Source organism: Halyomorpha halys, unplaced genomic scaffold, assembly GCF_000696795.3.
Source record: "Halyomorpha halys isolate HHAL.00 unplaced genomic scaffold, Hhal_1.1 Scaffold485.1, whole genome shotgun sequence".
Taxonomy (NCBI): domain Eukaryota; kingdom Metazoa; phylum Arthropoda; class Insecta; order Hemiptera; family Pentatomidae; genus Halyomorpha; species Halyomorpha halys.
This window is the reverse complement of record NW_027114369.1, coordinates 1,901-24,612: the sequence shown is the minus strand read 5'-3', so window position 1 is coordinate 24,612 and position 22,712 is coordinate 1,901. Positions and strand designations below refer to the sequence as shown.

At 31.3% G+C, this 22,712-nt stretch overlaps 2 protein-coding genes across 2 annotated transcripts; one reads left to right on the top strand and one right to left on the bottom strand.

Annotated features, from left to right (window-relative positions):
• The first annotated feature begins 5,605 nt into the window (after window positions 1-5,605).
• Window positions 5,606-15,431, top strand: LOC106683460 (probable maleylacetoacetate isomerase 2). The gene is made up of 7 exons (XM_014424956.2): window positions 5,606-5,736; window positions 8,249-8,300; window positions 8,384-8,532; window positions 11,288-11,365; window positions 14,041-14,167; window positions 14,931-15,033; window positions 15,158-15,431. The coding sequence occupies exons 1-7, from the start codon at window positions 5,719-5,721 to the stop codon at window positions 15,282-15,284; spliced, it is 654 nt and encodes a 217-aa protein (XP_014280442.1). The 5' UTR covers window positions 5,606-5,718; the 3' UTR covers window positions 15,285-15,431.
• Window positions 15,432-16,909: 1,478 nt separating this feature from the next.
• Window positions 16,910-20,744, bottom strand: LOC106683459 (NADH:ubiquinone oxidoreductase subunit V3). Its single transcript, XM_014424954.3, has 3 exons — window positions 20,587-20,744; window positions 17,639-17,744; window positions 16,910-17,065 (listed from the first exon to the last, which is right to left on the bottom strand). Exons 1-3 carry the CDS (start codon window positions 20,635-20,637, stop codon window positions 16,929-16,931), a joined length of 294 nt encoding a protein of 97 aa, XP_014280440.1. The 5' UTR covers window positions 20,638-20,744; the 3' UTR covers window positions 16,910-16,928.
• Window positions 20,745-22,712: the final 1,968 nt, after the last annotated feature.

Here is a 22,712-nt window from a genome sequence, read left to right as displayed (position 1 = left end):
TGTGAAGTGGAAAATCATTTGAAAGCAAGATAGTCTTAATACGGTGAATGTTTGTGTTATGGTATTGGGGATCGGATAAGGAAAGGCAACGGTGTATGAGATTTTTGGCAATGTTAATTTTTTGATGGTGGGGGTGCTGAGAAAAATAGTAAGGTAGTGTTAGTAAGTAGTAAGAGTAAGTGGGTTTGTTATACCAGTCAGTGGACAAGGAGCCGTTATTATTCTTTATAATAAGCAGGTCAAGAAAGGGAAGGGAAGAGTTAATTTCGGTTTCAACGGTGAAATGAAGGCGAGGGTGGTAAGAGTTAAAAGAAGAAAGGATATGAGGGATTTTATCAGGGTTTAGAATGAGAAAAAGGTCGTCTACATATTTCTTGATAATTAAAATGTTAGAGAGATCGGGGGCGAGAGAGTTTCCCATGGCGAGACCTGATGTTTGGTGAAAAAACTTTCCATGAAAAGTTAGATATCCAAATTTGCAACATAGTTCAAGCGATTCAAGATACGAGGCTAAGTTAAGAGTGGTATGTGGCTCTATTATAGTCCAGTTCTTTTCAATAATTGGAAGTGCTTTGTCGATGGGTATGTTGGTGAAGAGGCTTTCAGCATCAGAAGAAGTAAGAATGAAGTTAGCGGGAATTCTAAGGGATATTAATTGTTCTCGTAGTTGGAAAGAGTTGTGGATGTCGTAAGGGTTGTCATGGCTCAGGAACTGAAGAGACGGAAGGAGGAATTGGCTAAGTTTAGAAGATGGAGCATTAATATTGGATATGATGGGGTGAAGGGGGTTGCCAGGTTTGTGGATTTTAGGAAGTCCGTATAGTCGAGGAGGTAAAGAATTATAAGAAATTAGCTTGTAGTAGGTGGGACGGTTAACTAATTTATTATGAAGAAGGGTTTTAATATGCTGATTAAACTTATTCATAAGTGAGCGGGTGGGATCACGGGTTGAAGATGGATTGGTGGATATATACATTGGAAGATATTATAGGTGGATTGGTCAGAGAGGAGTTGTGTAATTTTTTCAATGTACTCAGTCTTATCTAAGATGACAGTCAGGTTTCCTTTGTCAGCTCTAGTAACAATAAGTTGGTCATTAGATTTGAGAAAGGATCTGGTGTGGGTTAAGTCTTAGAAAAGTAAGAGAGAGAGAGAGAAGGGAAGGTTGGGATGTGGGATGTTGAAGGTGATTGGATATCATATTGCTAATCCGGATGCGGGATAGTTCTTTGTCTTCCTCAGTGATGTCAAATAGGTTGTCTCTCTCTCTATATATATATATATATATATTCCAGATCAGTAATAAGTTGAGGGATGAGTTTGGCAGAATTAGAGATGGGGGTGGCTAAATTGGGGCCAAGACTAAGAATGTTAACAACGTTGGTAGGTATAGTGGTGGAAGATATATTATGTACCCAGTTTTCTAGGCCTTTGGGGTAGATTGTGGTGGATAGAGATTGTTCATAAATATGTTGGAATTTGGAGGTGAGTGAGAGTTTGTTACATTGTTTAGTGGAAGTAAAAATGTTTTTAATGCCATTATTAAGTTTAGTCATATTATCATCACCAATGAAAGAAGCTAACAATGATGAAAGAGAATTAATTTTGGTAATAATGAAATTGATTTGTTGAAGAGTTTCCTTAATTTTTAAATTTAATAATGCTTTTTTGAATTTAAATAGGGAATGAGAGAGTTGGTGGAATCGCCGGTGAGAGGCGATTCCTGTAAGAAATCACTTTACAATGTATTATTTATTAAATTAGTTTGTTTACTTCTATTTATTGGAATAATATATTTGCAATTATGATAATATTCACATGGTTTATAAACTATTTACAATTCAATTAATAAATCTACATTATACTTCAATCAAACTTCTATCATTGCTTCTTTTTCTTTTGTATTTATAGTGTAGCAATGCTACCCATGAGCGAGCGGAAGATGGTTTTTTCGGTCCACCCTAATGTACAATTTTTTTTTCGTACGAAAACAAATAAAATGATTCATTAAACAAAGCTTTAAAAATCTGTACCTGTTAAATAAAGGCAAACCTTTCCGGTAAATCCGCCCCACTAGAATCCCGATTTAGCTTTTGATTATTATAGCTTACGATTAGCCCGGATCTATATCACTTCTGAAATATCTACTTCAAACGGTAAGAGGAGACTTGAAATACTTAAATAAAACAATATTTAATACTGTTAATATAAAAAGCGCTTGGAATTGAAATATGGCATGAAACCTGTATTTCTAATGAACTCCTCTCCTGGGAATCATAAATTTAAATTCTTTTCCTATTTTCTAATATTTATAAACCTAAGAAAATTCAAGTTTTAAGTGAACATAGTTTTCAAACATGATCTGATGACGCCTCGACTCCCTCGGCTATAATAGCCTCTCCCCTCTAATTTTAGATTCTCCATTAAACGAGAAATTTTAGAGTGAAGTAGTGAGATCTGACATTTACTTTGCTAATATACTGACATGGAGATCATTAAAAGATATTCCGGCTCTAGCAGTTTTATGTTATGGATATACACCTGCCTTTGAAATCATAACCGCTGGCATAAAGGCCGCATGAGGACATTACTGGAAATTGGTAAGATGGGTAAAGGCATGTACAAATGATCCTAAATACAGAATCCGTATAAGATAAAAAGTGCGTTAAGCCTTTGAAGTTAGGACATGTCCAGAGACAGATACTCCTTGATGGACTCACGCCAATCCTCTTCATCTAGTACATACAATTTACATATATTACTTACATATAATGTACCATTATATGTACATATTATATATGTATATAAATGTTACATTGGTTATTTATCTTACTAAGTTACCAACACACTGCGGGAACTTATTTTATATTATGAGATTAAGAGACATTCTGCTTTCTGGATTAATAAACATATACATTTTCGAGACCAAGTTTAATCCCTGAACGGGCAGATAGTTCTCCTCAGCGCTACATAGTAAGTACATTCTACTATAAGACGCTGCAGCTGGAATCAGATGGTCAATATCCTTTCCGTGTTCAATGAGCTTCTCCCAAAAGCCTCTGAATCCTGTAAGGAGACCCAGCATTCCGGGAGGACTCATTTTGCTTTCCAGCCTCCATCCTGTTTTGTTTTACCTATTTATTGATATTTACAACTGTACATAAAATACAACAAGTAAATTTGAAGTAAAATCATAATGGTATGATACAGGCGCGTAGAGAAAATACCCATTGGTAGCACTCTAATGACGTTTTTACATTAGCAGGTCTTGTGGCCTTCTTCTTTTCAGGCGCCTCTGAGGATTGTCAGGAATGAAAGAGGAAGCAAGGTTAGAAATTAATGGGTTTGAGTGGTTAGTGTGTTTATAATAGAAGGATTGATATCTGGTTCGGCCTAGATTGGTTACATAAGGAACATTAGGGTCTTTTTGGATGATTTTATTTGTGACAAAGTAGAGAGCATCAAGGATTTTGGTTGTAAGGATTGGAAACGAAAAGAATTCGAAGGTTTAGTGGAGCCCCAAAGCCCAACTCCGTATGTCCAAATAGGCCTTATTATTGTCATGTAGATCAGTCTTTTGTAGTGAATTAGAAGTTTAGACTGTTTGTCTATTAAGTGCTTTAATAGTCGAAATCGAGGTGCAGTGTCATGTCTTTTCAGTCTTTTGTGAGGATTACAAATCAGTCGTTTGTCCAGCTGTGGTCCAAGGTAATGGATCTGTTCTACAGAGGTAAGAGCAACATTATTTATTAAAGCATACTGTCGGGCAGTCGGTAGGTTTACGACAGTTAAGGTGCATAACCCTATATATCTGACTCAGCATTATCCCCTTCCACCATCATTGTATTTATATCCCCCTGTTACAGAGCTAAGGAGATCATTCAGTTATTAGAGTTGTTACTTTGTTATTCGTAGTAATAGTGTAGTAGTAGTAGTGCATATTTTGTAACTTTGATACCAATAAAGTTTTTTTAAGTTCTTTCCGCGGTTACGTTCTTTATCTGACGAAGAGTAAAGGTGATTTGATGGGATATATTTTATCCTCTATTTCGGCACCATTCTTCAAAGGTTGTGATACGGGACTGGAGAGATTGGGATGCACTCAAAGGGTTATTATTACTTGCCAGCATACATGTGTCATCGACATACGTGGTGAGGACAGTTAGGATTGGTTGGGATGTCAGCTGTATAGGATGGGACCAAGGATACTACCTTGAGTCATGAACAGGAGTCCTTGTGGTTTACTTGGAATAATCTATCAGTGAGAAAGGAACGGACGATGAGAAAGTATGTGGGGGGTTAGAATTTACGGAGTTTACGCTCACCACACGATGACATTGTTGGGTAGTGGAGTGGGATGTTCGGAATCCAAACTCGTGATCAAGGATTATATGATTGGAATCTAGGATGAGGTATAGGCGTTTCAAAATGAGTTTTTCGAGGATTTTGCCCATGGTCGGTAGTAGAGAGACAGGACGGTAGGAAGATGGATATTCTGGCGGCTTTTGGGGTTTGGGTATCATTTTAGCTATAGATAGTTTCACTGGGTCAGGAAAATACGAACGGAGAACGGCTTTATATGTGTAGGTGAGGAATAGGATGACTTTTCGAGGAAGAAGTTTTAGGATGTGGAATGTTATTAGATCGTGTTAAGGAGCTTTGCGGGTAGCTAATCTTTGAATGACACTGGACGTTTTTAAAGGATGAAATGCTTTAGGTGGGAGGGTCATTTGGAGCGGAATATTTAGTTATGTTTTAATACATTCAAGGTGAATTGGGTTAAGGATATCAGGAAGTGGAATAGAAATTTTAGAGAGGTGTTGTCCGAATGTTTGTGATTTTTCCTCGTCAGTTCTGGTCCAGGTTTGGGATTCGGTGAAAAGTGAATGGTTTAAATTTGAAATTCAGCAGGTTTTTTTATTGGTTCCCGATAATGATTTGTCAGTTGTAAGATTTTCTGTAAAGGTAAGTCAATTTTGAATTTTAATTTTTTTGATTTCTACTTTTAGTTTGTTAATCAATTTAGTGTAATACGTTTTGTCAGTTTGATATCTGGTCCTACGCAACTTAGTCCTTGCTATCCGTTTTTCCCCTAGTAAGATACGAATATGCTGTGGCAGATTATTTTGTTTATTGAATCTCGGTCTAACAGTAAGAAAGTACTTCTTAAGAACAGGTTCTTTCTTTTTTTTAGTATTATTTTGTTAACCCACTACGTCGGAATCTATTTCACAGGTCCACCAAGGAATTAATTTTGACCCACCTAGACCGGAATCGGTCTAATTTTCGAGTTTCGAGCCACCTCAGCTTCGAGTTTGAGTAAAGTGGCTCATTAATACTCTTGGCGACTATGGCCTCCTTTCAGAGTCGACACCCACCGCAGATTCCTCGGCAATAACTACAAAGAAATACACAAATTAACAAAAGAATAAAAGTATAAATAAATTTCAAATACTTTTGACACTCAGTGTATGTACACTAAGTTGTACATACGTTCATATGTAAATATGTAGTTACATCACGAATATATTGTTTTCTTTGATTTTGAACTTGTTATATGTTTTGTGAAATTAGTATATGCTTTGTAGTTCTTTGTAAGATTTATCTTAACGAACCGGTTCTTTCAAACTGTTATGTAACAGTATTGTTTTTACATAGGTAGTTGATTGAGTGACTGTAGTCTTGTTATTAATTTTGATATTACTTAGCTACTGTATTATGTCTGCTGTTGGCAAGGTTGTGCCTTGTATTAGCTATTGATTTTCTTTTAGTTTTGTTATGATATATATTAGTATTATATAAAGTTTGTTATTATAGTTTGGCAAGGATTAAATCTCTATCAAATAAAAAAATAGTACTTTCATTCTCTTTTATGATATGTTGATTTTTGATATTATTATATTTCTAGTTACATGGGCTTTTATAACTCAGTCATGGTCGATTCTAAAAAGATTAAAATCTGCTCTTAATAAATAATTATTTATAAATACTAAATTAATTTAAATATCAAGTAATACCTTGTAAACTATAATTTATTTAGATTAATTTCACTTTTTTCTGCACTGTAGTATGGATTATTAAACTAGAAATTAAAGAATATAATATTTACCAATACCTATAATCCTCCTTTAACGCTAAAAGAAAGGTATTGTCATTCCATACACTTTTATTGGTATTGATTAGTTAATTTTATTCACATAAATGTTAAATATATGCTGACTGCATCAAATCAAATATCTATCTAAATACAAGCATATTTGAAAATGATGTCATAAATTATACATACTTTGATAAAAAAATTTATACTGTATCTACCAAAATGTTTTTCATTTCAATTTAATACATTGAAACTTAAGTCTTCAGTAGAAAAGCTAAGAAAAATTTCAAATACACAGCTAAATTTATACATAATTATTATTATATAATAATAGGCTTATTATAATAAGTCTAATGGGCCGCCTGTAGCTCAGTGTTTAAGGCATAGTCTTACCAATTTGATGTCTATTGACAATGCCGGTTTGGATCCGGCCTGGGGCGTTGACTTTTTTCATTGAGTGGCGGTCCCACAAAATGAAAAATTTTGTCCCCCAACAGGCAGTATAGCACTCTAATTGGAGTCTAGGCCGAAAAAAAAGTCTATTGTATATAAAATCTTAATAATACTACAGTAAAATAAGAATGAATTACTCCCTTGGGAGAAATACATCCCTACTATTCATCACTAAAAGATCATGACCCTAAATTTTCCAACTGAAACATTTAAAGAAAAATTCCAACTTACACTCATGAGCTAACTGTTGGTTTTATCTTTTTTGAAATCAATATTACTAGATATGTTTAGGGTTTAGCTGTATACCCTCACAGTTTGAATTTAATCCAATGCCTCCGGTAGTTTTTGTCATTTGTTTGTCTAAGTAGCAAATATAGGGGAAGTATCCATTGTTGGTACATCTGCCTACATACAATTAATTTTCTAAACATAGCAAAGCACTCATTCGCAACGTTGTTTGAGTTAGAGTTACTTATGCCAAGTGCATCATAAGCTCCTTTCTTATACATTGTGATTATATAATTGATTGCTTAAAAGTAAGAGGAATCCTACCAATGTTAGATTGGTATATGTTAGATATATATATATGGTAAATTATACCATTAGCTTTTTTATTTTTCACATGCCCTTACATCTAATGAAGTTGCTGCAAGAAAGGGGTAGTAACAAAGGGTCCAGCATAGTGTGACCTGTTTGTGTTTAATGTTGCTCATCATTATCCCTCTACCAGCTTATCCCTGAATGTTTATAAGTGATATCCTCCTAACTGCCTATAAGAATTCCTTTTGTGTGTCTACATTCATTATTTCAATTAATGATTAAATATAATCATTCTTCTAATAGTACTGCTCCTTACCCTCAGTATGGTTCTTAAATGGGAATATTACATCCTAGTATTGGGAAATACATCGCACGAGGACTTAGGCCTCCATGGTCTGTTGCCCATAGAATAATAATATATTTATTGCTTAGAAAAAAATTATGTTTATGATCTTCCTGTTGTTTTTTTTTTATTTTTAACCTCACCCCTCACCCACATATTTCCAAGCTTCTAAAAGCCCTTAACTGCTGAAAATTAACACCATAGAGTACATAAGGTTCAACATAAATTGATACTCATATATTGTTTGGTAAATTCTTTAGCTGTTTGGTATACTATTATTTACAATCAATGAGTAAAATAATCTTTGCATATATGGATTACATTAATATATAATTATCCTTAGTATCTGATTCTTACTACACTTCGCAATATTTATCGTCCAATGCAATAGATCTTTTTTTTTTTTTTAAATCAATATAAAATATTAGAACAAGACTAATAATATTGTAAGAAAATAGTTGACTATATGAAGTAGATTGTAGGAAGATAGTCCGGGTGGTGGTCAATAAAGGTATCAAAATAGTAAAAGAAAACTATTTGTTGTTAAGCAACATTTTACCCCACTTTGCAAGGCTATCAGATTGAAATGAAGATGACAACTGAAGTCATACAACGAAGAACCAGTTGTCATCTTTGTTTCAATCTGATAGCCATGCAAAGTGGGGAGATATGTTGGTTTACAATAAATAGTTTTCTTCAACTATTTTGATACCTTTATTGACTGCCATCCAGACTATCTTCCTACAAACAAAGACTATTAATAATTTATCATAGCATTTATTTATCTTATTTTGATCATTAATTGTTATTTACAGCCTCTTTTGTATTCTTACTGGAGAAGTTCTTGTGCTTGGCGCGTCAGAATTGGTATGTGTATATACTTAAAATGAATGTTGCTATGATTACATAATTTTGTTTTTATTTATGTATTACAATTTTCTTGTTTTTAGCCTTGAATCTAAAAGAAATACAATATGATATCAAGCCAATTAACTTGGTCAAAGATGGGGGGGAACAAAATTCTGAAGAATACAAAAAAATAAATCCAATGGGGCGAGTTCCAGCTTTACATATTGATGGCAATACATTGATTGAATCAGTTAAGAATTAACTCTTTTTATCTAAAAACATTTACTAGTTTATATATTGATGCATCATAACCATTTGTAATTCATGTAATATATATCATGTTATATTATAACAATAAATAACTAACATAGAATAAGTATTAAGTAAATCAAAACTTGTATCCTTTTTTGTCTCAACACTTTTTATTTTTCACCAGTCCAACATTTCGGCCATTTTAGCCATCCTCAAGGACATCTTAAATTATAATTTCTTCCTCACATTAAATTTAGAGTTACTTTTGCAGGCTATTCTGCCCAGGTCATTCATTAATTATAAGTTAAAAGCCTATTTTTAAAATTTAAAATCATAAATATTTAATTCTTCTTATATAAGAAGTATGTAAATATTTCAATTCAATATTATTACTAATAATTAAATATTAGTATGTATATATTTTAAATTTAAAAAATAGGCTTTTAACTTATAATTAATGAATGACCTGGGCAGTATAGCCTGCAAAAGTAACTCTAAATTTAATGTGAGGAAGAAATTATAATTGAGGATGGCTAAAATGGCCGAAACGTTGGACTGGTGAAAAATAAAAAATGTTGAGACAAAAAAGGATACAAGTTTTGATTTATTTAATAAATAATTACCTTGTCTCAAGAAATTGAAATATTATAATTAAAGAATAAGTATTTTTTTGTCATAAATAATACCATAACATAAATATTTAGAAAAAAAAGTACAAAGTTGTATAAATTTGCTCTGAAAAGAACTACATAAGATATACCTGGAGAACTTTTTGAAGAAAATAATCTAGTGGATATTACATCATTTTTTGGCTAGCTTCTTAATTTTTATATCAATATTGTTTGAGTACGAGACAGTCATTATCAGAAATATTTGGATTGCTCTAAGTCAAACATTAGATTTATATGTAAACCATTATCATAACATTTAGCTCAACTCTCTTGCTAATTTTGGATCATTCTGGAGATGATAGGTTTATTTTAATACTCATTTTAAAAATAAATTATATACTATTCTAATATTGGGGCGATGGATTGGAGGGAGTCGATCCTGGCCAAATACGATAACATTTCTTTCAAGCAGGGAGATATCCTAAGAGAACTGGGTATATCCGTCCATGAATTCCCCTTGAAACAGGATAAAATGACATATATTAAGGAAAGACAGTGTCTGTAAACATTGAGGCAGCACATGATTACGGAGAATTTAGACAACCTGATGTAACAAGGCGTAATAATTAATAGCTATAGATAATAGTTCGCTATGGGCGGTCAAAAAGAATGCACAGAGCGAAACTGCAGAGAAATTTGTTGTGTCGATAAACGAAAATACGATCTACAAAAAGTACCTGATGCCCATGTTTGAAGATATTCTTCATAGGCCCAGTGGTGCGACCATCAGTACACTAGGTTTGAAAGCAGGGTATCATCATATCCAAATACACTCTTCGGATTGCCACGAAACAGCATTTATGTTTGAAAGAGACCTCTTCAAGTTTACGAGGATGCCGTTCAGCATGAAAAACACTTGCACCACGTTTCTGCGGAGTATTGATGAAGAGATATGCCAAATATATTTATGAATGATTTGTTGGCATTCAGAAAATCCGAGTCAACCCACGTTCAATATCTGAACAGTGTCATCCAAAGAATGTGGGATTTTGGGCTGAAATTGTCACAAGAGAAATCGACACTAGGACAGGCTCAAATAACTTTTCTTCAACACACTATTTCCAAGAAAAATACCAAACTTTCAGAAAGTGGCAGCATTACAAGTAAGCGCCCTATTGTGTACACCAACAGGAATCTGTCTGAAGCAGAGACTTCAGAGGATGTTGGAGGGTTTTTACGTGAGTGGATACCAAGCAATCACAAACCACAAGACGCAGTATGGCCCGACTCTAGGGAGGAGCCGTCGGGTGATGATAGCAAAAGCGAGGGGAAACCTGGGGAAATAGAGAAAATTGGAAATGATAAGTGGCGTCTAATTCTTTGGATAACAAGGATATCAAGTCTGATGAAAGTAGAGAACAGTAACAGATTGGTATGGAAACAGTGACATCACAATCTAGTCTTGACCAAGCATTTGAGAGGACCAGATTTGCAGAGTAATGAAGGATATGACTAAACCTGGCAAGATGTATTACATATATGTGATAACGATATATTTCGGTTACAAAGTTTTCTGGGAGAAGATCTGGAAACTATAGCAATTGGAGCAAATTAGGGAGGATAAGGTGCTCAGCAGGTGTGCAGTGATAGTAGAAACAATTCTCTGAAGCCTCTCATACCTATAAGGGAAGATGGGTATATTTAAGCCTAGTGGAATTTAATTAAAACAAAATTTTTGTATAAGTTTTGTATATCCTAAACATATATTCAGTCAGAAATTAATATAAATTCTATTAGCTGACAGCCGACTAACATTTTTTTCCTTAACTTCAATTAAGCCATGACTGAATAATATCTTAGCCGTGTAAAAGCATAATTTTTATCATATTTTAGTAATTACAATGATCCATAAATTAATTTAGATCTGAATATTAAATTATTTATAATTTAATAATTCTGTCTAGTTGCCTATTGTTTTTTTTTTTGGAATTATAGTTGAATCGTGTGCTCCAAGATTAATAAGATCCACAACTATTAAGGATGTTATATATGTAGTTCAGCCATTGAGAAATTGAACAAAGTATTTTATAACCAAATTAATGTTTCTTATTTTTAATTTATCTTTATTTTCTCATTTTTCAGATGAATATCATTAACTATTTGGAAGATACAAGGCCTGAAAGAGCTTTGATGCCCAGTGATGTTCTTAAAAGAATTAAAGTAAGCTATAAATCTTTGATTCTAATTTTTTTTGTCATAACTTGGAATGCCCATATTAATTTGGGATTGGATCTAAAAATAAATCACTGCATTTCTGCACATGGACTAATTTTTGAGGTGAAAATACAAATTTTAACTACCACTTGTTTGAAAAAATTGAGAAAAAAAAAATAATTACCCTTGAAATCTATTATTGAGGCCTTAAGAACGGAAAACATGAGTTTTTGCATTTTTCTTATTTTGTGTCAGAAAATGGGTTTTTGTCCCAGTGGTAGGGACAATATATCCGAATGTCTCCCTATTGTAAAACTAAGATGTCCCAATGGTACAAGGAAGCAGTCCCTTTTGCTACAGTTACTTTACCTTATAGACAATTCGAAGCATCCACTGGGATGTATTGTCATACTGGAAGTGAAAGCCTTCATTTCCTCTCCATAGATTTAAGTAATTCTCTTTTTAAAAAAAAAAAAAAACTTTCTTGACTATTGTTATATTATATAGTTTAGGTATGTTTTAAATGTATTGTTGTTGTAAACATTGATTAGTTTTATTAAACTAGATAGTAGTCATAGAGTCATATACATCGCTCAAATAGTCAAGGTGGTGGCACCATGCCCAAGTAGATTGAATTCCTGCTATCTAGATTCAAATATTTTCAACTTTTGTAGTTTTTCTGCCAAGATTATATTTCCAATTAATAATAGAAGGGAAGATTATTGTCAAGGAAATATTATACATCAGAAATCATGAAAAAAAAACTCAAAATGATTGTGCAATAATCAACATTAGTATCGACTATCAAAACTTTTGTAGTAGACAAAGAGGAAGAGAGCAGAACTTGTTTGTTTTGGATAGCAGGAGAGTGGACGTGTCCTGGAAGGGGTAGCTGATCATCCTCTGTCTACATTTCAACGGTAAAGACATTACATCTTATAATAAACAGCAATTTGAATGTGCATCCTTAGTTAATTATCATCAAGTAATGAACATATAGAATCATCATTGAAAATAGTAATGGTTAACTTGCTTAATTTTGCAATTAGTTCCATTATGCTTTACGCATCAAATATCAAAATTTAGTTTTAAGAATAATATTTCTGCATGATTGTGTCCTGGTTGTCTGGAAAACCCGTCTTATGATTGAGTCGGTATTTATTAAATTATATAAATAAAATTCTCATATTTGATTAATATTTCGTTTTATTAATTTAAACCTCATGAGGATAAGAAATAATTGACAAATCTTGTCTCGTAATAGTGTTTTTCCGGTATAGGGGGCCTTAGCACCACATCATTCAACATATTCAACAACCATAACTCTGAGGAACACAACGTGTGTTCTTATAGGTTTTTGATCCAACATCCATATCATACCTCAAGAATCTACAATTATCAGAAAAGTAACTTACAATAACCCCTATGAGGTATAGTTGGATTTGTATCTTTAGTAATTCTTCCCTAATACTATCCTATGTGGAATTGAAAGCATTCATTAGGTTCAATGAGCTAAATCCCCCCACATTCATTATGCCCTATCCAATGCTCCCGACTCCAAATCCACTACTCTAAAAATTATCATTACTAGAATTCAATAGCATCAGATCTCTCCCTGCCCCACCAGATGAACACAACAAACACTTCAATAAGGTTTTGAAAGATACTATTTTTGAATTTGGAAATAGCATCTTCGAAAATCTGAACAATGCCTATTAAAAATAAATTGTATTATCCTTTTATGAATAAATAGTTATTTTATATATATAAATGATTTTTAGTATGTGTTATGTTATGTATCATTTCAGTATTGTTTATTTGTTGTATTAAACAAAAAAGTAAGCTTACCAATTTTCATCAGTAAAATATGCAGTCACAAAAGATATCGTTCAAAGCCAAGATGGCAGCGCATATTCTTCCAAAAGTCCGTTGAATAGCAGCCATGTTGAGCAGATTCAATATTTTAAACTTTATATAACTTCCCATCATAATTGTAGTTACAGTAAACTTAAGAAAAAATAGAAGTCACGAATAAATGTTAAAGAATAATTTTCATTAAGAAAAGCACATACAAAAACTCAAAACTGTTATGCTACAATCAATGTTTACATTAAACATCGAGAGAAAGATCACGATTGGTTGATTACTTGATGTTTAGACATGGGAGGAGGAGGAAGACATATCCTGGATGCAGGAGGTCCTGAACATCCTTTGTCTCTTTCAGACATCTTGAAAAAGAAGACAACAAAAGAGTCATCCGACAAGATTAAGATACTTCTTTGTTAGGATTGCCGAGTTTTGTTTGTGTGTTGAAAACTCTTAGAGAACCAAATGCTTTGTTGAAAGACAGTGTTATTTTGTGAAATAGAAGTCATCAAAAACCATCAGTCATCATAGGAGAGCATAAATTGTTTAGTGTTGCTCAACATATAATTAAGTATAATTGTAAAAGTGCTATTAAAGATAAGTGTTCTGAATGCCTAGAAACCCGCCCTGAGATCAAGAGTCTATAATATTATGTATAATAAAATAAAAATTCTCATATCTATTTAATATTTAACCTTTTCATCTTCAAAATTATATTTTAGATATGAGAATAAGTAACAACTATCAATTTTACTTTTATTTACTTTAAATAATTTTTGAATATTATGATATACTTTATTTTCCTTTTTTATCAGGTTCGAGAAATATGTGATATAATTGTAACAGGGATCCAGCCTTTACAAAACTGGACTCTTTTGGTTGAAATAGAAGAAGGAAAAAGAAATGAATGGGCCCAGCGTTGGATCAATAAAGGTTTTGAAGGTACATTTCCATTACAGTACTTTTCAAAAATTTTGCTTGCAACAATTCAAAATGTTTTTATCAAAAACTGATATAATTATTCAGTTTTATTAATATAATGTAAAGACAAATCTTTATTATAAAATTGAACACATCCATTTACCCAAAATAGTGCAAATTAAACAAAAATATTATATAGATATACTATTTAAAAATTGACCAGTGATAACCAAGAAATAAAAAATGCTTTGGTAGCGGTGTGCTGGAGTAGTGGTAGATCATGCCACTAAGGATTAGCCACTGGGAAAATTTCATTATATACATTTTATATATATTTTTTTGTTTGACTATTATTTATATCCATTGGTTGACCCTTAATTAACCTCTCTAAAATAGATGTTCTATGTATAAATCGACTCTAATCTTCTTAAATTCTTTTAAAAATATTTATTGTGTTATTTTACTAAAAGAGTTAGTAAATAAACCCTTTTTGTTTTTATTGCCTCCTATAAGGTATAATGTAATGAAAGTTTATGTACACCTACATCAATATAATATTAATCAATAAATATAAATAACTACAATTTTATAAATTGGTGAATGTGATACAGATGAGTCATAATTTGTGTTTTATTTTTCTGATAATTTAAATTATATAATTAAGTCCACTTTTGGATGGGTCTTATAGGTATCAACTTTTAATATTTTTTTTTTATCTTACTGTTGATAGGAAAAAGAACTTTTGAATGCTTATATTTATGAACCATTCTTATTTATTTTTCAGCTGTTGAAAAACTATTAACTGTCTCTTCTGGAAAATATTGTGTTGGAAATGAAATAACCATTGCTGATTGTTGTCTGATTCCTCAGATTTATAATGCTAGGAGGTAACAAATCTTAATTTCTAAGGTTTTAACTAGTTTATTTAAATATCTTGACCACCAAATGCGTAAAATTTTATTAAAAATATAATTTGATTGATGTATTAACTATAATCATTTTATATTTTAGGTACAAAGTTAATCTACAATTATATCCATTAATCTCAAAAATTGAAAAAGAACTCGAAATTATTCCTGCTTTTCAAGCTGCCCATCCATTAAATCAACCAGATTGTCCTGAAGAAGCTAAAAAATGATTGTTTTGCCCAGAATTACTGCATACATTTTTAACATAGATTCATTTTTTAATATCCAGTTAAAATAATCATAAATCACAAATTATTGTTTATTACTTTTTTTGTATTCAAATTATTAAAAATATACTCATGTGTTTATTTTTATAATTCACTATCTAGATTTATACTCATATATCTGTATTTAGATCCTAATGACCCAAGAATTAAATGGCTGACTACCAGTATACAAAGTGATTAATAATGATGTTATATTCATTTCAACAATTCATGTTAACAATACAATATCCTTTAAAGATATTGTTGATCTACCAAGATTTTAATTTGAATCAAGAATAACATGTGAAATTCATTACACAACTTTTTAAAAATACTAACTTTTATCTCTAATGACTGAAAAAAAAATATGTTTGAATTAGATCAGAAAATGTATCAATGTTTTTCATCAGACATTATCTTCTCCCTGTTAAGTAAGAATGCCAATATCTTACTACCCCAGAAAGTCAAAGTTACTGCATTTCAAATAAGTAAATTTAAAAATATAAAGGAATTTAATACATTAAAATGAAGAAGATTGCATTTATTTATTTTTTAAACAAATTTACAGTTGACATGCAAATCTCAAAAGTAAATTTGTGGGAGATATTGCATTCTTAGCAAGGCGATTCTGTTTTTAAATGTCCTGTATCATAAATTTTTTAACATGAAACATTAATATTGGGCATGTATATGAGCCATTTACAAAAAAGATCATTTTTGCCTTCCTAGGTGGAAGTTCATTTCAAGTCCTAAAAAAAAAGTCACCTACCCAGTTATTCTGCCTTGAAGAATAGAACACATACTTGTGTTGTAAATAAAATATGGTTGAAGTTAAACTTCTATCCAAATGATTTTTACCAAGAAAATGAAAAATGCCTAAAAAAAAAAAAAAAAAAAGAAACCTTAAGGTACAACCCGTTAATGATAGTGACATAAGTTCATTTAAAATTTTGAATCACCAAGTGGAAGATGCTCCAAGCAAATATCAAATTATGTGATTTTGTGAAATGCTACTTCCATATTTTTAATACTGAAATGTTTCAGGCAACACATTTTTAGTCAAAATGACCTTATAGCTAGCATTGCTTCATTTAAATGAATGTACCAGCAACTTAGGAATCCTTTAAATCAAGCCAAAATAAGAGGAACATGGAAAGCCTCAGGATCTAGTCTCTTTCAAACCTATCGCCTCTGTTTTAAATGCTGAGCCTCAGACTTGAGTTAAATGTGTTTATACCTTAAAAAAGACAATTTTATATTATGATTGCATGAGTATCTAGTAACAGGTCAAAGAACATATTATAAAACTAATAGAAGACAAAAAATTCTCTATTTCTGTATAATACCATTCTCAATGACATAGTATAGATAAAAAAAGGTATTTTAAGCCTGTTTTTATATAAATATTTAAATAATTTAATTTTCTTAAAATCACTGTAATGTTTAATAATAATATTTCAAGATTATAAGCATATTTATTATTTAATTAAGTGATCCATAATTATATATAAAATATCTAATCACAACAAAATATTTATGAAGTAACAGTATCTACAATAATTTATTGAGTCTCTTCTTTTTTTTCTAAAAAAAAAAAAAAATCAAAATCTATTCCTTTTTGCTGGATGGCTGTGGCAATCTAAATTTCAGCATTTCAATTTCAGCTTCAAAATAAGACATATTGTCATAGCAAAAATATTCAGGATTCTTGTAACCCGTAGTTTTAGATGCTCCAGGGCCAACACCTGTGAATCATAAAAAAAACTTTAATTTTGTTATGTAAAGTTGACATTGAACAATATAACCAAGAAGAACTTATTCAAATATTGATAAACTCCCATTTGTAACAAAAGATAGACACTATTGAACTATAGAGATACTTTAAAAGTAGATGACTGATATTTTTTGCTTGTTCAGTGATCTATAGTGGTTGCACCTCTTCTTGTTATTTAGCCACTTATTTTTATTTCTAGCATATCATATAGCAAATAATGTGATAATAATAGAGTTCGTTTGTGAAAGAATTTGTTCACTCTACAAGAAATAGAGCCTGATTTCTTTGGGCCAAAAAAAAAAAAAAAAAGGTTAAATTAATAATTATTAAACTTCTATAAAATAAATAAGCTGAAGGTAAATTCTAAGAAACAATCATTTATATCTAATGAAAAAGACCCAAAATAATTCATTATAAACTTTTCTGGAACTGGTAAGTAATAAACACACTCTGGGAAATGTTTACAATAATTTATTTGAAATTGCACCAAAATTTCAATCCAAAGTTATATTTATAATTCAACTTTTTTTTTTTTAATACTTACTTTGAGAGGGCACTTGCAAAACTTTAGATGACAAACCTGGTACTTCTACAATATTTTTGGATTCAGGTTTAGGAGAAGGAGAAGCAGAGCAGTATCTTTTAACCAACTAAAAAATATTAAAAATTTTAATATTAAACAACCAAATATAACTATAACTACAATATCAGGTTAGGTTATCCACTATTGGACATTAATACTGGCAGATACTATCACAGATTTATTAACTAACAAACACAGGTGTATAATATAATAAAACACTAGGACTTAAGAAATAAAGGTTGGATTTTTGTATGGTCAAAATGAAACTGATTTTATGGAAGCTAACCGGATGATAACACATAAAAAGTCAATCCTCGGCAACTGATGCTCCATGTTCTATTGCTGATACAAAAATACTTGTAGAAATATATTTTTCTGATTGGTGAATACAATTGAAAAATAATATAATAACAAGTTTATTCTCATATACAGGATGATGGTGACATAGTTACTGTATTTCAGATAGGAATATTACATTCAGTAGTTTAAATAATATGTTTATGATATTGTAAATTATTTTGAAGATAACTCCATTCACCTTTTTTATGCTTTATTAATGTACATATTTCAAGTTTTTTATAGAAGATAAAATGCACAAATAATGTATTAACAGCAATAATAATTAATATTAATGACCTCTTCCTCCTAAAAAAAAAAAAATAAATAAAAACATTAGGTAGCAAAGTTGGTTTGAAAGTATAGCCAGAGTTTTTTAAATAAATTCTGTTGCCAACAGGAACCTTTTTTATTTTATTGATCATTTAAATATCTAAGGCTGTAAAATCTCTAGTCCTGTAAGCTAATTAGTATATTATATGTAATGTTTTCAACATCAGCAAGGTATACTAAGTAAATATTACTTATTAGATTAATTTGCTTTTATACCCATCAGCTTGGTCATACCCCCTCCACCGTTGGGATATGAACACCTTGGCGTTAAGGTGAAGTTCCCTCAAACCATTAAACCAATTGGGTACTACTTCGCAAGTTATACGCACGGATGGTGGATGGGACAAAATCACTTTGAACATGGAATGCAAAAAGTAGTCAAGAGTATCTGAAAATATATGGAGGGCAACAGATTTCCAGACCTTTCTTACAAATAAATTACCCATTACTTAAGGAAGGAAAATTTTCTTCCCTACCACATTAACTTCTTTCTATTAATAAATATAAACAGCAGTGTGAATTGACTTATATATAACATTTAGGTTTTAATATATGTCAAATATATAATACTCATTTATAGTATTCAATAAATTAAGAGGCCTCTGATCCTTTTTCATCTCTCAACAAAATATCATAAAGCCCCATTTAAGAACTATCAAATCTTTAAATGCAGTGGAACTTCTATCTAATGAAACCTCAATATAAAAAAAGAAAAAAGTTTTAATGAAAAAAATACTCTACATTAAGAATAGAAGATGTAAACAACCATTGATACTACAAATTTATAATTCTCTCAAAAAAAATTTTACCTTTTTATAATGAATCTACACAAAAGTAACTGCTATACAGCAAAAAATAACCTCTATGTAATGGTTTGTTTATATATACCTTAGTATAATAAAGGAAGTGTTTCGACATGAACCTTTGAAGACCATATCTAAACTTCATCCCACTCCTTCTCCTTCCAATTACAATGTATTTATTACTTCTCATACTACATGTATTAATCATTTTAATGAAGTTAAATTCCTTATAAATCATTATATATTCAGGATCAATACATAATTGTGTGAACCTCAATATAATGAACCTAATAATAACTAAGTCCTGCATATAATGAATTTTTTCAAAACCCTTTGAGATTCAATGTACCAAGATAATGTTAATGATCTATTTAGCAATGTAGAAGAAACAAGAGTAAATCCAATTATATTTATAGAATTAACAATCAGATACAAATTTCATCAATTTTTAACATTGATAGGCATTAATGATATTTTATATCAAAGATAAACATAGATTCAAAACCCTTTGAATTTATTTAACAATATCAAACTACATTATACATGACTGAGGAAATGCCCACCAGCAGATCCTACTTGTGGACTAATAGATGATATTGGACATACTCGGCTAATCCCAACATTTAATCTATGAAGCAATCAATGTGATCAAGGCCAAATTTAATCCATACATAGGACTTGTGAAATAGTACTCCAAATTATAGCCTTTAAGCACTAGCCATCGTTTATTTTGAAGACACTGAAAAATTTATACTGTTTGTAAATCATCCAAAATAATTAACAGATGTTTATATTTAACAACCAATTAAGAAATAATATAAGCGAAATGCACATTGAAACTAAACATGTTAACTGTAATTAATGATTATTAGGTTTTGGTCCTTGGGACTTAGAGGAGAACTCCGTGTGAACTTTAGGCTGAACATTTTTAAATTCCCCAAAGTTACGAAAAACTTATGAGGTGTTTTCCAACACTCTCGGAAAATTATGAGATGCGAATCGGGTACAAGTTTTAAGAAAGAAAAAATGTGCTAAGTATGAACCTGAGGGTTTACTGATAGTTCTGTTTCATGATAAAAAAAAAAAATCTTAAGTCTCGTCAGTATCAAAATAAAAAAAAAATTACATATAAACATCATGATAAATTAAATTAAAGTTACAAAAATGCAGTAACAAATTTTAATACTAAGCAGTAATAACCAACCTGTGAATATTATAAGATACAAAAATAATATTTAGATGAAAATCCCAATTTATTAATAAAATAAAACAAAATAGGCAATGAAAAGAAGCTATACATATCAGATAATAACTGATGTACTCTAGAAAAAAATTTAAAGTTCAAAGAATTTCTTAATTTATAATGAGATAAGCCTTACCTAAAATTTTAATTTCAGGTTATACCGAATAGAAAATAAGAAATAGAAAACAACTTACACCTCCAGGATGATATAAAGGATATTTGAAAATTCTCAAGTATTTATTCATAATAATAAGTTAATTGGGAAAAAATTATAACAACTTCAATAAAACTTAAATATTTTTAGATGTTCAACTTTTTAAATTTATATATGTGTCATTCTACAACGATTCGTACATCTGCAGCTAATCCATGAGCAAACATCGCCGCTCTTCTTCAATTTAAGATTCAAGTTATGATGTCACTTAGAAGAGTGTTCTCATTCCTCCTCCTGTTATCTTGTTGTGGTAGTTTAAATTTTACACGCTATTTTTAAACTCCCCTTTCTATAATTTTTAATCATGAATTAACAAGATTCTGTATAGCAAACAAGAGAGATTTGGGTTTGGGGTTTAAAAATTTACGTTCCTTGTTAACATATAAAATATTCTTTGACCAGATAACATAAATATAGTCAAATTCAAGGTGCAACAGCTATAACTAAGCTCTTATCGTTTTTCAATATTTCAATTTAATCCTCTCTGTGTTTATAAAAATCATGTGTACTTGGTCAATAATGTTTACATATTCTAAAAAAGGATTAGTTAAGGTACTTTTATGCATCAGTTTCAATTGATATTCCTTATCTTTAAGTGGTATTTTGCTTGCTCAAAATGGTAGAGAAAAAAAATTCATTTTCGTCATTTAATGATCATTTATTTCCGAAAAGGAAAATCCGCACCACAGCCGGTTAACAAGATTTGTAGTGTGTATGGCAATGATTTCTTAGGAGAGAGCACCGTCCGTAAGTGTTTTGCTCAGAACAGGAAATTTTGACTTGGAAGCACTCGGATCGTTCTTCAACTGTTGATGGTGACCAAATTCAAGCATTGATCACAGACAACCCTCATTCTACGACACGGGATATTACAGAAACGCTTAACATATCTCATGCAAGTGTCTCAAATCATTTGTGTCTCATAATGGCATATGCATAGTTTTCCATCACGATAACGCCCGTCCTCACGTGTCTTTGTAGACCCGGCAGAAAGTATTGGAATTTGGCTGGGATTTGATCCGCCACCCACCCTATTCACCAGACTTAACCCTAACAAATTTTCACTTATTTCGGGCCTTTCAAAGCTCTCTTAACGGGAAACACTTTAATTCGCTCGAGTACCGCAAAACGCCCATAGAGGAGTTCTGGAAGAACGGAATTAAAACATTATCTGAAAGATGGAAACATGTAATAGATCAAAATGGGTAATAATTGATTAAAAATATTCACAAGAATCTGAAGTTTTTATTGAAATCACCTGTAAAAAACGCTACGAACTTATTTTACAACCCAATATTTAGTAAGCCTGTCTACAAATAACTAAAGTTATTTTTTTTTTAATCATGTACCGGCCACTAAGGACTACGAATATCAATGGTTAGGCTTCTCTTGATTTTCTTTCTCCCCATCGCAGTTTCACGATCTTCGACTGCCTTTCTTTTCCTTCTTCGGAACACTTCGTACCCCTCTTTTTTCCTCTTCCAATATTGGCGATATCAGCCTTCTGATTCTCATCTCGATTTCCAGGTCTTTGATTTTTCTGTTGATCTTCGCCTATAACCTTCTTGTGTTTTCCTGGCCCCATAGATTTTTCTTAAGATCCTCCTTTTATTCTTAGCAGCTTTTCCAAGTTGGGTAGGCATGTGGTCTCCACCCCGTATAAAATCACAGGCCTTATCACAACGTTGTAATGCTTTAACTTTTCATTGGAGGAGAGGTTTTTTTTATTGTAAATTTTTCCTGTTTGAAAGCTTAAATTTTCTCATTTGGTAGTTTTCTCTCGGATGTTCTCTTTCTCAGAACCGTTGTGACACGTTATTTCCCCCAAGTACTTAAATTACTTTTACTTTTTACTTTTCCATATTCAGTGTTTACTGTTTTTTTCTACCTCTGTGAAGTTGGCCCCCCATCCTTGAAAAATTTCGATTTTTTTTTTAGTTCTAGTAGTATCCATAAGAGTTCTAGAGTTCTCGATTATTTATAGGAATAGTTCTGATGTTTAAAACACCAATAATACCGGTCAAATGCCCGCGCGTAAAGTACGTATTTTGTGAAACTTTAACACCGTATATCTATTTTCCTGGCAAGTTTAGGGATTTATTCAAT

What these genes read in the sequence shown, in the direction of transcription:
- LOC106683460 (XM_014424956.2), top strand. An exon ending in TGCTTGGCGCGTCAGAATTG is followed by an intron (nt 8,301 to 8,383) that starts GTATGTGTATAT and finishes TCTTGTTTTTAG; the next exon opens with CCTTGAATCTAAAAGAAATA. An exon ending in GATCAATAAAGGTTTTGAAG is followed by an intron (nt 14,168 to 14,930) that starts GTACATTTCCAT and finishes TTTATTTTTCAG; the next exon opens with CTGTTGAAAAACTATTAACT.
- LOC106683459 (XM_014424954.3), bottom strand. Translation starts at nt 20,637, where the DNA reads ATGAATAAATACTTGAGAATTTTCAAATATCCTTTATATCATCCTGGA. An exon ending in CTTTATATCATCCTGGAGGT is followed by an intron (nt 17,745 to 20,586) that starts GTAAGTTGTTTT and finishes AATATTTTTTAG; the next exon opens with TTGGTTAAAAGATACTGCTC. An exon ending in TTTGCAAGTGCCCTCTCAAA is followed by an intron (nt 17,066 to 17,638) that starts GTAAGTATTAAA and finishes TATGATTCACAG; the next exon opens with GTGTTGGCCCTGGAGCATCT.